Here is a 21373-nt window from a genome sequence, read left to right on the forward strand (position 1 = left end):
GCGTCCTTCGGTCATTCTTCTGTAAAACTTCCTTTTTAATTGAAATCACAGATTTCTTCTAGATCTATTGGACACATGAGCAAAATGCAACCCTAGAGATGAAAGTTATCAGGACAGTTGTTACCACTGTAGATCTTGGCTGTATTAAAATGCTTGAATCTAAGGAATCAAAACACTTTTCATCGATTTTTTTCCTCATGATTTCTCCTAAACTGCCCTTCCCATCTTGCATGACTGGAATATTCCCTATGTCCCATTATCAATTCTACAGATCGCTTCTGGCAAGTTTGATTTGGGTGTCCCAGACTATTTTACATTTTTATATCAGCCTTTTTCGCTAAAAGAAATAAAAACCACAACAAGCAAAAACTGTCTTACTCTTTAGTGCTATATTACCACAAACTCACTATCAGCGCCTGACAGGTAAATAATCCTATGAATTAACATCCTCACTTTTTCTAGATGTAAATCCATCTTCCTTATAGGTTTGTTATGCAGACGTGGTCCATCTGGCAAGTGATAGACATAATTTTGTTCCTCAGCAAAAAAAGTAGCTGCTTCCCAACTTTAAAAGTTTATTGACATCAGAAACAGATGTAGAATTATCCTTGAAGTTGATCCTAATCTTTCAACGAATTGTAAACTCTCCTTAGTTCCAGATGGATGCTCTTACAGGACAAACTTTCAAAGACATTTAACAAAGAAAACCAAGAGAGAAACCGTACCTTGGTGCTTGTCACTTGAAATGGAACTTTTGAGCCCTTTGTAACTGGGGATATCAGCTTCTCAGCTGGTTTCGAAGGGATTAGATTTGTAGCGGAAGGCCGGCTGTGCAGAACGGAAGACAGGCAAAGCTGCACGGTCTCCTTCAGAGCTTTCAGCTGAGACTCCTGGGGAAAATAAGAAATCATCAGTTCTGTAAGATGTGTTATGAACGGAATTGCTTGCTTCCTCTCTCTGCATTAAACCAAACATTTATGCAGAGCTGCTGTTTTTTCTTATTAATGGAAGAAATTAAGGCCATTGCAGAGACACAGACGTTGCTGTTTATAATGTTCAGAATAATTAGTGTATTTCCACAGGTTATAAATATTGATTTTAAACCAACAGGAAGATGACTTCCCTCATGAACATACCTGTGTATATTATGCTGCTGCACTGTATAGTAAATAAACCATAGATCTTTCTGTCTGCTAAGAATATGATTTTCCGGATCCATTACTGTCCATCAAGCTAAATAAAACTTTTAAGCAGTGAAGTGCTGCAACTCGTGTTAGACCATGGACACGTGACTCACAGAAATGGATGTGTTAATGAAAATAACAGCCTGTCAGTGAAATAAGCTGAGACAGTAAGAACAGTGAGATAACTTATGGCACTGAGGAAATCTCATTTTAAATCTTCGCTCCATCACAGCAAGTCACTTAGACTCAAATGTTAGATATTGAGGGAACTTCCTTATCTTAATTTCAGGTTGAGTTAGGCAGCGTTTGGCCTTCAAAAAAATAAATAAAAAAAGAGCAAAACCAAACTTGTTCTTATTCTTTAAGAATGTGCCTATAAATACAAGCTACATCAGCCTGTTTTTGACCTTCAAAGTTGTTTTTTTTTGTTTGTTGGTTTGGGTTTTTTTTGAAGATACATAAATCAAGGATTGTGTGAAAAAGTTGATGGAAAATATATGTATATGCAACACGTTACACACTACATACTACATATATGAAATGTTATCTATACAATATAAAAACATTTCAGTTATATGGATCCCAAGCAATGGCATTCAGTATACACCACCTTATTTTAGCTTATTTGCAGAATAAGTGTTTTTTAGAACCCAACAAATACTTCATGTTTTACATCAGATAACAAACTTCCACTGAACTGGAACCTGGGAATGTATCTCATAACTGGGAAATCTAAGCGATTCTTTAAAAATAAACAGACAGAACCAGTCTAGCAGGCTACATTTCAACGGTAGGATCAAAGACAACCATAAAAAGACTATTAATGCACAACACAAATAGGAAAATCAAAGAAATAGGAGATGGAATGGAGTTTGTTTTGTTTGCAAACAGACAAAATTAAATGTCTTTCCCTTAAGATGTGTGCAGTGAGGAGGAATGCTAGATTGTCATCAGAGAGGACAGTACTTCGTATGAATTACTACTTATTAAAATGTATGAACCTCAAGTCAGACTAATACGTCTCTGACCTAATGGCAGTGTAAAAGGGGAAGGATTCCTTTATCCATCTGACTTGGGGATCTTTTAATTTCTAAATGACAACAGAAGATCTTAGCATACTTCTTTTTGTGTGATATGTCTTTTGCCCTACCTTTTCAATAAGTGACTGAACAGTGAACATAAATCACTATTTGACATAGTCAAAATAAGCTCAGACACCAAATCGGCAGAGGTAGCATGCTATCTAATTGTGCTTGAACATACGGACTCAGCCATTATAGCACTATATGACCCACGGGGTCCCTGCAAATCACACTGCTGTGAAACCACACTCCTCCCACCCAGAAATCCCTCTGGCAAATTTATTGTCCTCATCTCCTGCCCCTGCCATGCAGCGCTTGTTCTGCCTTGCCTACAGCCAGACATTTTGCCATTCCAAAAGTAAAAGCAGAATATTTTGTCTTCGTCCCGTGGGTAGCAAAATTCAGTTTTGACTTTCCTGATAGGAGATCTATAAATGGGCAGGAGGAGAGTACAACCTAAGGAAACACTATCGGAACCAAGGATTTCATTTGACAAAGTTCTCTATAATCTTGCGTAGATGTGATTGTGGTCAAAGCAGGCTGTGTGCCAGTCAAAATATTACCAACATATGAGGCATGTCTTCCAACTTCCCAGATCTGTTTATACTCTTGTCATGTGGTTGGATTCAGTACAGAACAATCTGGGCTGTGGTAATGTAAAAATTCTCAGTCTTTCATGGGTCCATCATGGGAACTAGAAAAGTGCTGTAGTGTAAATAGACTTATGAGAGACACTAAGTCCACTGTCAGCATGAACTAATATTTAATAGAAAAGTCTGATACCCTCCCAAAAGAGAAATACATTTTAATACCTATTTATAGGCACAGTCTGAGATTCAGTCACTCAATTATTCATTTCAAGTACAGCTCACGTTCCAAAAATGTGTATTGCTTTACACATTGCTTCCATTCCTTTAGCTGAAACTACGTGTGCTAACGTTGTCAAGACAGTTAAGGCCAAGTCTTCACTGAAGACATGGATGGACTATAGGCCATCTCTAACCCTTTTAAGTTCATAGTTTGCACAGAAAAGCTCCTAACCAGGGGAAAAATGTACCTGCAACTTAAATGGGTTTATCACTCTGCAGTTAGAACTAGTCAAACACAGGTATTTCTAGTCTCATACGACTGTCTCACAATTCTCACTGGCATGAACTTTGCCTTTTTCCTTCACCTGCGCTGCGTTTTTAACTCCTGCTTGCAATTTCCATGGCACTTTTGCAGCATGTAAGAAACGATGCCATCCAAAGGCTCTCAATGGTAACTTGCAAGAAGATGACACCAGGCTTCTGGTAAGCCTACAGAACCATAAATGAACCCTAAATTAAAATTCTATAATATTTAATAGGAAAGAAACAGAGGGTCAGGGAAATCGGTTGGGTGTGCTGCAAATCCTCTTTTAATTTGCAGACCAAATCCCTTAATAGCATTCTCATTAAAAGTTCCCGATCTCAAATATTCTTTGCTTTCTCCTTCACTGCTGTCTGCACTATAACGAATAACTGCATTTAGAAGATATGTGCTGCAACAGTTGCTCTCTTGCCACTGCCACAGGCAGTATGCTGGCACTAGTGAGAGACCACATCTCAGTGTTATACATGCAAAGGGGGGAACATGCTTAATTTTTCAATTCATATGTGGAGCCATTCAGTCCAGTGTACTAACAAGAAACGTGGTATATCACAAGAAGCAGACACAGGTTTGGATAATGCTATTGTGAGCATTGCTTATATAGATGACATTTTGCAGTGCTGGATGCAAATCCTCAGTCAAAAGGATGATTTCTGTGATTACAATACCGAAGATTAAATAAAAATGCTTCGGTGCAAGGGACATACTCTTTTTTTTTTGATGTCTAATTGAATCTGAAAATACTAGAACACCAAACCAAAAAAGTAGTCTTTGACAGCATATTAAAGCCTCTCCTTTCTGATAAACTGCTTCTCTATCGCACAGTGTTTTCTTCTCAGCTACCTTAAATCTAGAAGAAAGTTCCCCTGTTGCACAGGTGACTGGCGTGAACGTGTCCTCCTTTGTCCCCTTCCTGGGACTCCCCACAGCTCCCCTGTCCTGAGTGGGCACCTCTGCCCACAGAAGTTAGCTCCGTCACATCAGTCCTACCCTAACAAGCGACTGACACATTTCCATGCTGCACCCTACTTGGAACTACGACTAAACCTCAGCTCAGGATGGTATTGTTACAGGCATATTCCCATTAGTGTACTTTTGCACATAAAGAATTGTAGCGTTTGGCTTTCTGTGGGTTTTTGAGATGTTTCTTTCTAATTTGATTGCCCTTCTCTTAAATAACTTTGCAGCTGTACTTAACTTCATGCATCACAATTAGTTCCACTGACTTCAGTGGCGTTACACCCAGGTACATGCAATTAAGTATGCACCTAAATCTTTTCAAGACTTTAATTTGTTTCTGTCAAATTACACTGAAACATTCACAGCTGATAGAGATACCCATGCTTACATTATGTTACACTTCTTACTTTGTCAAGGGCTGCCTTTTCCAATTCATCTTTTGCAACTGCTAGTTTTTGCTCCAGATCTGTTAGCTGTTGTGCCTGTGGGAATAAAGAAGAAAAAAGCTGATGCAAACTACAATGCATTTTTTTCCCATAATTTTTCATGCAGTGCCTGTGAGAGAGGAAAGGATATAATTTTTACAAGTAATATACATGAATTGGGTCAGAATTGCTTGCAAAAAGACCAGGCCTCAAGGGATTGCTTTTTTCCTGAGAAAAAGTGTATTTTTATGTGGGAACTGAGCTCAAATCTGCTCCATTTATGTGAATGCAAGTTTACTCTAATTTCAATGTCAGTAGCAAAAGTAATTCCATACTATAAAATATTTAGAATTATACAACAATATCCTTCTGGAAAATTCAAAGTATTCAAACAGTTTTTATTATTTTGTTCATTCATCTGACCTCTGTTTGTAATTTGAAACACTACTTTGTAGTTCTGAACACTGAGATGCTGACAATAACGTAACATGCCATAAACAGAGAAATCAGAAAACACCCAAACGTTCATGCATGTAGACACATTATGAAATGCTACTCTCTGCTGGTGTACAAGGGGTTAACTCCATATTTATTTCACCACCTCCTTCCCTGGAGATATGAGAGGAAAATTCCCAAGAATAGCTAGTTATGCAACTACATAGTGGAAGGCGTTTTGGGAGATTTGCATCTGAAGTCAGGGTCAGGCAAGCAGTCTGCTCCCTATGTGGAAGCAGCGCTGGCTTTTTATATGACATAACGTTATTCTCCTGTAGAGGCCTTCAGGAGGAGATCTGGCTTTTTTACGATGTATATGCAATGTATTGAGAGCCGGGGTTCAGGAGATGCTTTTAAATCCTCAGTAAATAAAGACAATGATTTTTCTCTCCCCTTGCCTAGGAGCCGGACACACTCACAGACTGCTCGCTTTAGGGAAATCTATTGTCTACAAAAACTTTCCATTTTAGGGAAGTAGGAGCTCCCAGATTCCGGCAGTTCTCAGCCCTGTCATTAACAGCCCGTTACCATGCAATCAAAAGAAATAAGGTACAGTTTTCTTTTACCATTGTATTTGCAAAAATTGCCCAGTAGTTTTCCTTGTTTATGAAAGGAACCATAGAGGAAGACACTGGACTAACCAGTTGTTCTTTCTCTCTGAGATTCTGATTAGGTCATGTACATTTTGTGCATACAGAATAATTGGATCAAGTTCTTATTTCTCATTTAAAGAGCAACACATTTTCATTTTGACCAAATATTTGCAAGCACCCTTCCCCTCAGCAGCACCCCATGCTTACCAGGTTTCAGGAGTTCATCCCAGCCAGATATTATTTTCCTGCCAGACTTTTCAAGACTCTGCTGACCGTAGCATACCTTAATGTATAGCTACACAACCTAAATGCTGTTTAGCATAAACCCCACAAAACTTGGTTAACTTGGTCTCTGTGTTGGGGCAATGACAGTACTTCCAGCACATTTCAAAGGTGACATGTATTATCTTAGGCAAGCCTGTGGTCCTCAGCAGATACCTCAAGTCATATTTATTATTTATTAGCATTAGGCATAGGCTGTACTGGCTGATAAAATGACAAAAGCCTGGCATTTTCAGTTCTGTGCTCATGTAAAGACCTACTTAGTCGCATTTAAAAACAGGATTAGGCGTTTATCTGCGGATTTATCAGAGCAGCCACACAGTTTCATTAGTCACAACCATGCATGATTAGACAATCTGGCTTCAAAACAGAAGTCAGCTGCTTCCTCAGAGGCGGGGAAGGCTCTTGTGAACGCAGTCCCCAATTTCCACTGCATCCCATTTCTTACACCTGATACCAGTCACTATCACACACAGATCAGACCACTGGTTTGGTTTCTCAGCCTGGCAACAGAGCATGCAGAAAGCAGCCTTCCACTTCATCAGAACTTGTAAAATTTAACCAGCCTTATTATTGGCTCATTAGGGAAAAGAGCATTACCATATAATACTTTGTCTACTGTTCCGTAACATTTGCATTTGTTACTAAATATGGTACATAATATCACTCTCAATCAACATGGTCCCAGTCAACATTTGAAAGACTGAACATTAAGCCTGGCTCTGTCTGGTGCAGAGACAGTTCTCATTAGATACTAGAATTACTAGACCAAGTAATTTCTCTCATCATTAACATTTTAATGATTGCTTCTTATTAATATACTTTTACATTATAGTTATAGGAATTAATACGTTTTCAATTAATGAGAAGGAAGATTTGAAAAACAGGATATATAATTAAATAATCTGAATTGGCATTAAAAATGAAACTATACAAAGTAACGTTTAGGTGATAAATGAGGGCCGGGATGGCATCTCAGATGGTGTGCATTGCTAAAGGATCAGAACCACACGGAAGATGATGGATTGCCACACGGTGTGGGCCAGAGAACCAGGCAACTTCTCCGTTCAGCACCATCTCTGTTACAGTTGAGTCAGTGGAATACCAGACCTAAAGTTATGAAGTTCAGGATGTCTGGTTTCCCTCAACGCATGCATTATGTAGGCATCTGCAAATCTGGGTAGTTGATAGAAAGCAGGTAATGGTGGCTACAGGTGACTGCTACTTTCTTCCTTGCAGGGGAATGTCTGGTGCTAAATAATTTTAGTCAATGAAACTCAGGTTGGAGGAAAAGTGTTTACTTTCTTTAATTGCTACCATTAGAAAGAGTTAATATTTTGTAATAACATTGCTCACATAAACTGAAGGTATTTTCCTCGATGGCAAAAAAGTATTCTTCCACAGGACAGGATCATATGTACTAATAAAATCTTTCTGAATGCATCACTTATCAAGACAGTCTTATTTTTGGTAATTTTGTCATATTTTGATAGACTAAATTTTTCTGCAACTTTCATGTGTATTTATTCTACTTCACAGATTACTGAGCCAAGAGGCCAGTGATATCAATCCAATGGACGTAAAGTGAGACTAAAATCCTGTCATTAAAAATGAATTTTTGTGGAACCACTCACTTGAAAGTAGTGATATTTATTTACGTCTTAGTCCCAAAACTGTAGAATAATCAATTTTTTTCCTGAAAATTTTTGTCTGTCACGGCTGAATTAATATTGCAATAGTTTCACTGCTGTTCAAATTTAGAAGTTTTTAAGGGAGCTTAATTCAATTACTGTAGCTTGGATACAGAATAAAGAAAAAGGACAAAATACCAGTAGGACTACACAGGCCATTTCTGATAACGACGAAAGTGCCTTTAAAAAGCATGGAAAAAATTAGAAGTATTAAGTTTCTCACAGGCATTCCTGTAGAATCAGGTCTTATAGAGGAAACAGTGAGATAAATAATTTTTTCATCCTCTGACAGAGTGCACTGAGCAATTACTGTCAGTGAGTACACTTTTCTAGCTCACTTAAATCAATGTACTTACCTTTACTCATTGTGAATTTCATTACACAAAATGCCCATATTTAAGTTCTTCCAGGCATAAATATAAAAAGCAAAAGGATTGGTCTGATTTCAAGTAGACAGAAAGAAATCCAAATTGACATAGAATGTTTTTATAATGAGTAATTCAGAACAGAAAGAATTTCTGCATGTAAATAAAGTGAAGGCAATGCCTACTTGTCTTTGGGATGATGGCTTTGAATGTCAAGAATTTGTAAACATCATAGCAATAAAATATATTTAGTTGAGTTTTTCATGTTCCTCAAAGTCACACAAAAGCAACAAAACAGGGTGGGCAAGGCAGAAGTTTTGTAATCTGAAAAACAGTGGCTAGAAGCTTCTCACTTCCTTAGTCACATTAGACGAAAAAAAAACCCCATTCACTAGTGGTCTTTTATGTACCTTTTGAGAAGTTATAAATTTTGTTAATCCTTTCAATGACCTTTCTTGGGACAAACATACTGACATAAATACAATGAAAAAATTACTGCTGGATTACATATTCACAGAATCATAGAATGGTGCAGGTTGGAAGGGACCCCTGGAGATCATCTTGCCCAACCCCACTGCGTGAGCAGGCACAGCCAGAGCAGGGGCACAGGAACGCGTCCAGGCGGGGTGTGAATGTCTCCAGGGAAGGGACCCCACAGCCTCCCTGGGCAGCCTGTGCCCCTGCTCGGGCACCCGCACAGGGAAGGGGTTTTTTCTCATGTTTAGCTGGAACTTCCTGTGTTCCAGGTTGTGCCCGTTGCCCCTTGGCCTGTTGTTGGGCACTATTGAAAAGTGTCTAGTTCCATTGTCCTGACACCCACCCTTTAGATATTTATAGGTATTGATGAAATCCCGCCTCAGTCTTCTCTTCTCCAGGCTGAACAAACCCAGGTGTCTCAGCCTTTCCTCACAAGGGAGATGCTCCAGCCCCCTGATCATCCTGGGAGCTCCCTGCTGGACTTGCTCAAGCAGTTCCTTGTCCTCCTTAAACTGGGAGGCCCAAAACTGGACACAGCACTCCAGATGTGGTCTCACTAGGGCAGAGTAGAGGGGGAGGATAACCTCTCTCGATCTGCTGCCCACACTCCTTTTAATGCAGCCCAGGATACTGTTGGCCTTCTTGGCCACAAGGGCACAGTGGTGCCTCATGGTCAGCTTGCTGCCCACCAGCACTCCCAGGTCCTTCTCACAGAGCCACTTCCCAGTAGTTCAGCCCCCAGCCTGTACTGGTGCAGGGGGTGGTTCCTCCCCAGGGGCAGGACCTTGCACTTGCTCCCGTTGAATTCCATGAGGTTCCCCTCGGCCCAGCTCTCCAGCCTGTCCAGGTCTCGCTGGACAGCAGCACAGCCTTCTGGTGTATCAGCCGCTCCTCCCAGCTTGGTATCATCAGTGAACTTGCTGAGGTTACACTCTGTCCCTTCGTCCAGGTCACTGATGAATCTGTTGAACAGGACTGGACCCAGCACAGACCCCTGGGGAACACCACTAGTGACAGGCCTCCAGCCAGACTCTGCCCCATTGATCACGACCCTCTGAGCTCTGCTGTCCAGCCAGTTCTCTGTGCACCTCACTGTCCACTCATCCAACCTACACCATATTGTTGATAACAATGTGGTGCTTTACAAATAAGCTCCAAATACAGCTTAGTTAAGTGTTCTTGTTGGTTTTTTTACTCTGAAAAGGTAGATCAGATCTGACCTTTCTTCCCAGTCCTGGCTAGTCCATAGGCTTTTCCACAGAGATCTCCTCCAAGTCCTCCCACTTCTTCTCAGAAAGGGGTCAGACAAAACCTAAGGATTCTCACCCATGAGGTGAGTTACTAGACCTTTCCTGAAGGTACAGGGCAGCAAATCCAGGCTATGATCCTATTTCCATGTATGATTTAACAAAGCCAATAGCAAATGACTCGCTGGAAAAAAAAAACCCTATTTGCTTCTGAAAAGCCCCAGAAACAAGACCCCTCACTATGATCAAACACTGTGTCTGCTGCGTGGGTCAGAGGGAGGACAGAGGGAGTGGTGCTCACCTTAACTTTTCAGTCTTATTTGATCCCAGACCTGTTCCACATTAATAGCAGGATACGAATTCCACCCCCAGAATAACTAAGGGTCACGTTTCAGGTCAGGTGGGTGACGGAGCTGCACGGTTGTACAGCTATTACAAATACTGCATGCTTGTTAGCACAGCCAAAAAACATTTTTCAAAAAGCTTTTTAGCATTTCTTTCCTGGAAACATTATACAGCAAGTCAATGTGGAATCCAAGATAAATGGTGACAGCTTTTATTGTTGTTGCAGTTGGATTTTTTGGGGGGGGTTTTTGCAGAGGGGTGGGTGGTTTTGCTTTTTGTTGTTTTGTTGGTTGTTTTTTTTTTTGGGGGGGTGGGTTTGGCGGGTTTTGGTGTATTGTTTGTTTTTGTTCTGTTTTTTAACTTGCAACTGCTTAAAATAGTCAGGAAAAAAAATTACTCCATTCCCTTCATTTTTTCTGTATACAAAATTTCAAAGGTTTGGGGTTTTTTGTTTGTTTGTTTTTTTGCCAGAAAAGTCTAGGTTATGGCTTCACGTTAGGAGGATTACTCACACGTGCAGAGATAAGCATAGTCATGACAGGGTTCGCTTCACTTCTGGACATGATAAATTGGGATTTTATGTGGTTATTACAAAACTTTTAAAGACTTATTGTATTTCATAACAAGGATTGCTGTTTATTGAGGACAGAATTATCACACATTCTGCTTAATTAGAAAACGTGATTGTCCAAGAGATGTTCAACCACACAGTAAATAAATAGATATTCTGAACTCCATTTTTTTCCACATGTCTTAAGTAAATATTTAAGAAAAAAGATAAAATATTTACTGTACAACTTTTTACTTTAAAAATTATTACATTTTCCAACCAGGACAACTTTTTAATTGGAAACCACTTAACCAGAAATTCTAATAAATTATCTGGTAAACAGTATTCTACTGTGCTTATTCTGTAAGTGTTATTTGTATCTTAGAAAAACAGACCTGTGCTTCTAAATTGTACTGTTTACTGTAGCACAAGGTGTTAAATGTAACCGAGAATAACACTTTTTGGCAGCTATTCCATTTAATCAGACGTGCAGCAAAAACCAGTCATTCAGCAACATCTGAATTATTTTTCAAGCACTTAAAACAAGAAGAAAAGTCCGTTAAAAACATGATTTCTGCAAAGTCTCGCAGCTTGTACATTTTCTTAATGCTCATTACTGCCACAATGCTTTTCTCTCTCATTTGTGACTATTCTGCATGTACGTTTAAAAAAACAAACAAACAAAAAAAAACAAAAAAGGAAATAAGACCTTTCTGCTTTTTTATTAGCTGAAATTTCACTTTTCCTCCCCCAACCCTCATGCTTTTCCTTCACATAAAACTCTTTATGATGAAAGTAAAAGAGCAGTTCGCTAGGGTTTTAGTGAAGTACTCGACCTCTGACTAAAGGAAAATAACTGTTTCTCTGCAGAAACATGCTCAGAGGACGCACATGAAGAGAAGATCCACATCACTCACTTTTGTTCCTGGTCTGCCTTTTTACCTCCCTTAGGGGATTTTCTTCCCTTCAGATCAGGCCAGACCACCTTAGGTTTTAGCACCAGTTGTTATTTCTAATGGATAACCAATCCACATGATTACAACAACCTGACACTCTTTCTTTTCTAAGTTATTCTTCTTTAAATAAATGTATTCCTTATTTTAGCAGTAAGAGAACACACACCAGGGGAGTAAGCATTTTAAAATTCATGTTGGGCATACCAGAATGCTCTAGACCTCTATCAGTAGTGAGCTGGAAACATTTACTTCCTCTTTTCTTAAGGGATGTTTAGTTCACATCTTGCCCAAAGCTTCAACTTTTTGGTTTGGGGACTTCTTTCTAAGATTTGACCGTTCCAGTCAAGAGCATAATTCAGCCAGGAAAATACCAAACAAAGAAGACAGAGCTAGTACATCTGGCAATATCACTTAACTTAAAAGTGTTTGTCAAGAGATAACTATCTTAAAACTTTCAATTTTGAAAACATTACCTCCTATTCAGCTGATGAATAAAGTAAAACCTAAAACATCCAACACACAGAATATTCATCAACATCAACAGATTCATTATTACAAAATGGCTCCGAATCAGCCAACAATGAGTAACAGAGAAATCTCAAAAACCCTCCCAAAATGCAGATAAAATTTATTGTATTTATTCTGGGAATTTAATGCCACAGATCATCACGTAGATGGCTCTGAATTTGCTGTCAGCAACATCCCAGAAAACAGGATCAAGCAAGGGGGAAACAGTGATGCAGAAGTATCCTCTCAAATCAATATTTCTGTCTGATTTTGAATAAGTGCCAAGGTATTAAAAATTGCCTCTGCTAGGAAGAACACCCAATTTAGGACATACACATCACTGTGCTCCAGATGCTGATTGCCTGGAGCTGGGTGATCTCCCAAGCGGTCGCCCCACAGCATGGTTCGCTGAGGAGCCCCAGGACTAGGAGAGCAGCTGGTTCTGGATTTCAATGCGTGCCAGGTGCCGCCAAGGACGTGGTGGCCAACTGTCGTGGTTCTGCCCCAGTCAGCAACGAACTAATCCTTCACTAGTACAAGCACTACCCAGCAACAACTAAAACATCTGTGTGTTATCAACATTGTCTTCATACTGAGTCCAAAGCACAGCACTGCGCCAGCTATGGTGAAGAAAATTAACTCTATCCCAGCTAAAACCATGACACCAATGCACCACCTTGGTGCCTCCCCCAGTCTCTCCAGTTCCAGGGAAACCCAATCCGTGTGGGCACCATGGCTGGTGCCTGCTCTTTGTAGTCACAATTTCTTGTTTGTGTCTGACCATTCCCTCCTTTACTGCACGGAGGCTGACAGCACATCATGTCTCAACATCCTCAGCATAAAAAGTCTTCAGTTCTAATATTTCAGAAAAAAGACATTTTTCTTGGCAATCTCTACAGCACCTATCACTGCAGAAACTTAAATGTTGAAGATAAATGATTGTGCCAAAGCAGTTGCTCTCAAAGCTTACTTCTGCCATCGGCATTACTCATCCAACATCCTGCCCCTTGTTGACATAAAGCACACGTGCATCCAGGTCCCTAGTTTTCATAGGAAACATTCCCCCTTTTACCTGTTAAGTGTTTATACAAGATGAGACTTTGATTCATCTTTTAGCTTCTTATATGTCCTTTCCTCAGTCCTGTTTTTCCTCTGAACTTTGGGCAGTTTGAAATTTTTTCAATACTTAATGTGACAAAGTTTTTAAATGTTTCAACCCTACTGGGCACACTCAAAATCATGATTACAAATAAACCATTTGGAAAATGTCAGTCAAAGTCCCAAGCAATTTCAATTTTATATCAATAGTAAACCTCTCTTCATTTTAGCAGGAGTTGGACCAGGTCTGCAGGCTGACTGAATAGCTGCATGCTGCCAGTTAAATTTGGAGCTGCTGCTGCTAGATTTAAGTGACCTTGTCTCACAGTGGCTATTGACTCGCTTTGTCTCACACAGTAACTCAGACCAGCTATTTAAGACTGTGTTACCATCTAATGCAAGTCCATATCCTTAAGGCCACATCCTCAGGGCCATATAGAAACTTTTAAAATTGGATTTTTCAGTTAATTAAAAATGTTAATCTTTCATGCTCAAAACTGAGTTGTAAAAAATGTACTGACAGTAAACTAATAGACCTGAATTTGAAAATAATATTCACATTTCACAAATCTGTAATTGCCAAAACTGTGTAAAACCTCTAAAAAAACCCAGAATCGTAGAAAGAAATTTGTTTTGATAAGGATATCAATGAACTATGTTAATACATATTCCAATGTCTTCACTGGGAAATACATATGATAACATCCCTCCACCAGACATCTTTTCCAACCCCTACCGTTCTGTGATTCTTGTATGTCACTTATCTCTTTACATTAAAAAGAATTCCTATGTCTGTCTGCAAATATCTTGTAAGTATTTTTCAGCAGCCAATTCTGTCTAGATCTTTAGGCCCCTCCTGTGATGCTAACATAATGTGCTAACATTAACACAACACATTAGTAATGATTATAGCATCATTGCAACAGTATACAAAATGCTAAAATATGGCATTTGAAATGGAAAATATGCACCAACAAAAAGATGCCAAAGTAAACAGTGACGTCTACTTCCTAAGCAACACACAGATACTCTAGATAATATTTTCTACATACAATTTTGTTGATATTGTGAAAATACACCATACCACCATTCGGGGGGGGGGGGGGGGAGGAAAACCCAAACAAAAAACCCCCAAAACCCCGAAACCCAAACTTACTACAAAGGCAATCAAATTAAAGAATAAAATCTTGTGCTTCATGAAAACAAGAAGTACTCATTTACCATACAATGATAAAAGACCACGTAACAGAAGATGAGGAAACGGTCCCTATGCTAGATATTTTATCTCAACAAATTAGCTATCTGAAAAGTAATCACGCCACCTTTTACCGTCCAAACAACAACCACAGATATTTATGCAACAGCCCTAATATATTTTACAAAAATCAACGGAGCAAATTTCCATTTCCTGCCTCTTCCAGGGGCCTCAGCTTCTACTGAGAAAAACAATAATATCCTGCCTTAAAGCATTTTTCTATATCCAATAAGTAGCCAGATCTAATCACAAATAATTGATAACCTGAAAACCAAAATTATACATCCAACAGTAGGCAACATCCAAATACGTATCTAAAAGCGTAAAAAATATTGACTTGATTGAGAAAAAAAAAATACCAAAGTGAATAATCAACAGAAGCATTATAAGAACAAACAAAGAAAAAGCATCACAAGCCGCCTCACTTGGAAAGAAAAACCAAAATCTAGCCATTTCTAAGACTGAACTACCACATGCAACAAGAGCTACAGGGATACTAAACCATGAAGACTAAGTCCAACACTCATTATACTACAGAGCAGAATTATCTCAAGGAAGATCCCACAATCTCTTATCTTCGGACTCGGAGAGAACACCAGTTCTCACTCATGACGTACTAACCCACAAAATCCTGCACAGCCTACCCCATCAGTCATCCACCCCAGGACGCACCTCGGAACCTGGCACAAAATTCATATTCAATCCTATTATCATCAAAACAGCAAAACAGAATTCTGTAAAATTATCACATTCTAGAAATCCACAGATAAATAGAACAATATTCATATAACAACAGCTTCTAACATGAATAAAATCTACACTACGCTTCCATTCCCCCAGCGATCAATGCAATTGCTTTGAGGAATATACATACAATTTTCTTCCTGCCATCGTGATGACTTTTGACAAACAGGAATAATCCTTGAAGAAAACACTGCAATTTTCAAGCAAGCCATCAAAGTAATAGATGCACGTTACCACTCTGCAACATGAAAATTCAGCTCTCCCTAGCAATGTGCTCCTAGCTGTCACCATATCCAGGTACCACATATCCCCAGATACAGCAACTTCTGTGAAAGAGCATTAATTACTGATTAAGCTATTAAACAGGTAAGTTTACCAATTTTGTAATCACCTGGTATTGAAAATGCCTTGAAAGAAAAATGTCATCAATCTTTCTATCTGGCTTTGCACAAACCAATGTATACAAATGGAACCAGAGCATGAAATGCAAACCACTGCATAAGTCCTGGGCTGATCTGCATGTCTCACTGTCAAAGCAGCAGATCTATTACTCACAAATGTTTAGTAATATTAGCACAAGAGTGATAATTCCTGAGCTAAAGATGAAGAAAAGCACTTTGCAATACTTGCAGCCATGATGTTGTCTCCTTCACTCAAAGATCTTTGCTACAAAAGAACAAATCCTAGTTTGAAATAATTATCCAAAATAATACTACTGAGTCATCTCTCAAGGTCTGGTGGAAATTCCATGTTGTATCTTTGACACAAAGCATTAGTTAAGCCTTTCTTCCCCAAATTATCTTAAATTTTTTTTTGGTGGGTTGATATATGATTTATTTCCACCACCACCTCCACCCCTTTTCAGCCAAATTTTAACACTGGTACACAGTACCGCTTATTTTAGGTGTAGTCCTAAATTTTTAGACACATTGTTTTAGACAAAACATTTTTTTCTCTGATATGACTGTCCAATTACAGACTGATAAGAGTTTTCACTTGATTGTTTTCTGTTAGTCATGTTTGTGCATCACCACTTTTATTGCTTTAGGAAGTGATATTAGGCTCTAAGTTTGTTACAGACTCAGCAGAGTAGATGAAAAACCTGAACACTGGAAAAGCATACATGTGATACCCATCTTCTGAAGGACAGAAACTGAAGAGGTCATGACTCTCAGATCCATAGTACAATATTAATTTTTGGAAAAGTACTGAAAAGAATAATCAGACTAGCTCTCCAGGGGACAGTTTTATTTGGTATATGTACCATTCATGAACTGAACTGTGAACTAAACGTATACTCATTAAATATTCCAGTGACATCAAACCAGAACTCTGTGTGTCACAGAAGATGGGATATATCTAAATTTATCCTGACAAACTGGAAAAAGTAGGATGACATTCACTAAAGACAAGTATAAGATGCTAAATACAGACAGGAATAATCAATAAAACAAATATAGAATACACAACAGTGGGGATGAATGACTCAGGATGATATCACCACTGAGTAAGTCATGTTTTTGTAGAAAAGGCAAAGAACTCTGTGGGTACAGACTGCAGAACACCTTTTGCTCTGCTCTGTATCAGTGAAACGTCCAGCCGGACATCAGTGTCCATTCAGGGCACTGCAAATGGACACCGACCAAGAAAAACAAGTGCAGAAGTTACTAACATGAAGCATTGGTGGTATGCAAACAGGTACTGAGAAGCAAGGCTGGAAAAAATATTCCACACATTAATCTGAGAACACTGTGAGAGACATAGGATAATAATCTCAAAATATGCAAAATATTGCTTTAAAGGAAGGGTATAAAAAACAAACGAACAAAAAAATCTACTTTCCAAGTCTATGATAACTAATTGGCTTTAATTTCAGTATGGAAAATTCAAGAGATACAAGAAAACATTTTCTACTACAAAGACTAAGAGACTAGAATAGTCCAAAGCAGCATAAATACATGGAGTTTGAACTGCAGCAGGTTTCTCAAAAAGAAAAATTAGATTAGCATTGGAAAGAGTAACACAGATATACCTGAACCTTCTGTGGAGTCAGAGAATATGGAACATCCTTTCCATTTTCCACAGTCTCCTAAGAAAACAGGTTTTGCCAAAACTGAACCACTGCCGATGGGATTGCCACATATGTATACAAATCTTATCTCAATAAATATGAAGTAACCTTTGTTATTCATGCAATTAAAAGGAAAAGTCATTATAATATTTTCAGGCTTTTCATTTCATCATCTATCAGACTCTGCTTGTATTGTGGGCACTTTTCATTTCATGTTCATCCTGTGTAAGAAAAGCAAAGGCTTGTAGAAAACAAACTCAATCCAAAGAAAAACAGCCTCTTTTTTGCTAATAAAATCATCAGAGAATAATATACAAGCCACAGTAGATCACTGAGATTGAATTTATCAAATAGAAAACATCATAAAATAAATAAAAATATACCTAAGAGGAAGTTCAGTTTGCTACTTTCATTCATTGTGTCATTTCTGGCAAAGTCCAGCAATGACATGCAAAAGACAGTTTAGACCACATTTTCTGGTCTGAAGTCTTTGATAGTTGTTCTCTTAAAATAATATGCTTAAAAATGCTATATATTAAATGTGTAATAAGCCTCCTTTTTCAGACTCTTTTCAGTTGTTATGCAATGTGTGGAAGCCAGCTTGCAGCTCATAGAATCTCTTATTCCTACTAAAGTCACCAGTTCAAGGTCTCTGGAAAAAAAAAAAAATCTAATATTTTGCTTTACATTTGTCTTGATAACTGATATTTTATCAGAGCTTTTTTTTGTCGTTTTGTTTCTCCTAAGCAGCATCGCAAAATTTCCCAAGGGATGCTGCAGAAGGTCCAGCTGCTGAGGAAACACACTGGATGAATAAACACACTGCAGGGTAGAGATCCTGTCTGAAAGTGAGACAAATTGTTGTATACTCTCAGGGAAGTTGATATGACAGGCCCATAGGAAACTGTCCTCAGTTTTCTCTTATCATCTCCTTTTAACATTGAGTAACAGAAGTTACATTTAGCATTACAGGGCAATGTAAAGCAACGCCAAAGATAAGAAAATTATTTTTGTGCTAAATAAATCAGTGTATAAATAAGGTTTAAGGAAAACAATGTTGCTATTTTGAAAAGCTTTCTTCAAGGAAAGGAGTTGTTTTATGGGACTGTGGACATAATGAATCTTTTAAAACGTGTAAAATGGACTAATTTTTCAAACATGCAAGGTCAGAAGAATTCTGATAATAATTTTAATACAAGCAGGTGCAAATCATGGGTGAGGTGAATGTACATTCATGGAATGGCTGGATTTAGGTCAAGCCTGGCCACCAACTGTACACAAACAGTTAGAATTGTATTGGCAAACCTGAAACTTCTGCATCTTCATACACGTGCAAGCACACAAAGCACTTCTGTAAAAGGTTAGCAAAGATTTAAAATTATGTCATCAATTATTTCTAGCCCAGACAACAAAGTCATTTATATTTCAATGTCTAACACAAGTTCTCTGCTAAGTCAGGTCTTCAGTGGTTTTGTGGTGGTTTGTTTTCTTTAATCATTTCACCTCTTTCTCCGTAGGGAATGCAGAATCTCATAGCCTGCGTCACAGAAATAAATACCTTGCAACTCTGGGAAACAGGTTTACTGTGGCATGTAATTAACTACTGCTAATAAGGACGAAAACACATATGGTGGCATCAGTTTTATTTTAGAGGGAGGAATGGTATAAATATTTACAACATCCAGTCGGTATGATGTGAAAACAATTTCACCTAACTTTGCTTTTCTTTGACTCTATTTATGATATCAAATACATGATATCATAATACATGATAATGAATTGATTGGTGTAGCAGTATGTGCTGCAAAGAATTTGGAAAATGGTTTTGACTATAAATGTCAGACTTTTAAGTACATGTTTAGCTAGGCAAATCTTTAAAACACATCCTTTGCCCCTTACATATAAAGTCAATTCAGGTGTTTCCCAGAATGAAATACTTCCTTGAAACAAGTCCTTGAAAGAAAAAAACCAACCCATTATTTTTAAACCTGCCTTCTCTTTCTTATATGTCTATGTAAAGTGGTTCTAAGACAAGCCTAAAGTGGAAATGTTGGTGTGGTACTGCTTAGTCCCTTAGAGGTATTGAGCGCTCTGTACCTCAAATGCTATTTAGGAGCATAACAGAGAACTGAAGGTAAATGACAGTGTAGATCTTAATTTGTGACACTGCACTTCACAGAAACATGTGGGCTCAAGAGTACCACCACAAAACAAGCTAGACATTGTGAGGAGCAGCAGAGGCTGCCAAGCATTGGGAGCAAGGTTCTCCTCCTTCCTCCCTCTTCCCTACCCCGTTCCTCTCTCCCAGCCACCACCACTAACCTCCCTGCCTGCCTTCTCCTTTCCCTCTCTGTTTGAGCACCTCTCTCTCTGCTGCTTCCTGATGCTTCTCATCTCCCAGCCCTGCATTTTTCTTCTCAGACATCCTCTAGTTTGACTCTGTTGCCTGGGCACCTGGTGGGTCTAAACATGTGGAGAGGTTTGAGGAGCCCCCAGGGCCACAGGCAAGCAGTTCATCAGCGTAAATAGCCACCTTCACAGCTCCACTTCAGTAACTGGCCACAGCCATGTGCCCCACCACAGCAAACATGTTTGCTCTTCAGAGGAAGATGCAGGTTATAAACCATCCTGCTCACGATAAGACCATATACAGAACACCCAATAGCAATCACCTATTTGGGTAAGGCAGATGCTATTTACTTGCTTATTTAACTGTAAATTATATTATGGAACAATGATTAAATACGTTGGTAGGCTAGGCTTAGTTGTTGCTTACATTTTAACAACTGTTGGATTTTGGGGGCTGTCTATCGGTATATTGTGTCTCAGACTATAAATGAAAAAAGGGAAAACAGATTAAGCAGTAGATGAAATTCATCTTTCTAAAACTGAAGCAGAATCCTTAGAAATTCATCACAAAAAAGTAAAGAGAGATACTCAAGCCATAAGGGTGAAGCATTCTTACCTTGTACGATTAAAGGAACAACTATTTCACAAAAACAAGACACCTGCAATACTGACAATGAAAGTTATTGCTGAATTTATTTTCCTTCATCCCATATTCCTATCAGACACCCACATATGTTTGCATTGCATGAACAAAAAACCCACATTATTTAAATTCTTTTCTAACTTAGTAAAACATGTGACAGCTTCTAGGACAGTGCAGTCAAATGTTGGGAAGAGTTAATGAAGGAGTAATTTGAAAACAAGTGTTTATGAATGCCTAAAACAAATGCAGACCTCAATTTAGCAAAGCATTTAAACTTAAGAGTACTTCACTGAATCAGGGTCCATAATTAAATAATTGTAATTAAGAGCGGGTTCATTCAGAACTAGTAAGCACCTAATTACAATGACAGCTATAAAATTAAGAAGCTTGAGTGAGAATTTTTATTAGCCATTCATTATTTTTCTCATTGTAATACAAAGCAAATTTCAACCTTTGTCAGCTCTTTAAGGGTACTGCGCTGCATGGTTTAAGGGACTGAGCTCCGACAAAGAGACAGAAGCTCAAATTCTAATCTCAGCAGAGACACTGACAACATCTGTAGCCTTAGTTTCTTTGTCATCTAGAGTCATCGCTTAGTTTCTGTGACTCTCACTGCTTATCTGTCGTATGGCGTTACATCCCGTATACAGAGATAGATAAATACACATATACACATGCCACATAATAATCTAGATTAGAAAACACTTTGAAAATATAAGAGTAAATAAATGCCAAATATGATGAACTCGGGTTATATTTACTATCACCTGTTAAGTTACTGTCACACAGTTTAAAAGTTGATATGATTTACCAATTCACTAGTGTATTAAAGGAGAAAGCTGCCTCCCTCCCTCCTTCATCTTCCTCTCCCACTTCATCCCCAGAGCTCCAGTCAGTACAGGGTCATTGACAATAGCAGTTAC

General features: G+C 38.6%; 1 protein-coding gene across 1 annotated transcript in view; it reads right to left on the bottom strand.

Moving 5' to 3' along the window:
• LUZP2 (leucine zipper protein 2) overlaps window positions 1–21373 on the bottom strand; it is a 201334-nt gene that overhangs the window by 41203 nt on the left and 138758 nt on the right. Inside the window, exons 8-9 of the mRNA XM_064452844.1 lie at window positions 4765–4839; window positions 726–890 (exon numbers count right to left, since the gene is read on the bottom strand). Of these exons, the coding sequence (XP_064308914.1) occupies window positions 726–890; window positions 4765–4839 (240 nt within the window). The remainder of the gene's footprint in view (window positions 1–725; window positions 891–4764; window positions 4840–21373) is intronic.

This window comes from Phalacrocorax carbo, chromosome 5, assembly GCF_963921805.1.
Source record: "Phalacrocorax carbo chromosome 5, bPhaCar2.1, whole genome shotgun sequence".
Classification (NCBI taxonomy): domain Eukaryota; kingdom Metazoa; phylum Chordata; class Aves; order Suliformes; family Phalacrocoracidae; genus Phalacrocorax; species Phalacrocorax carbo.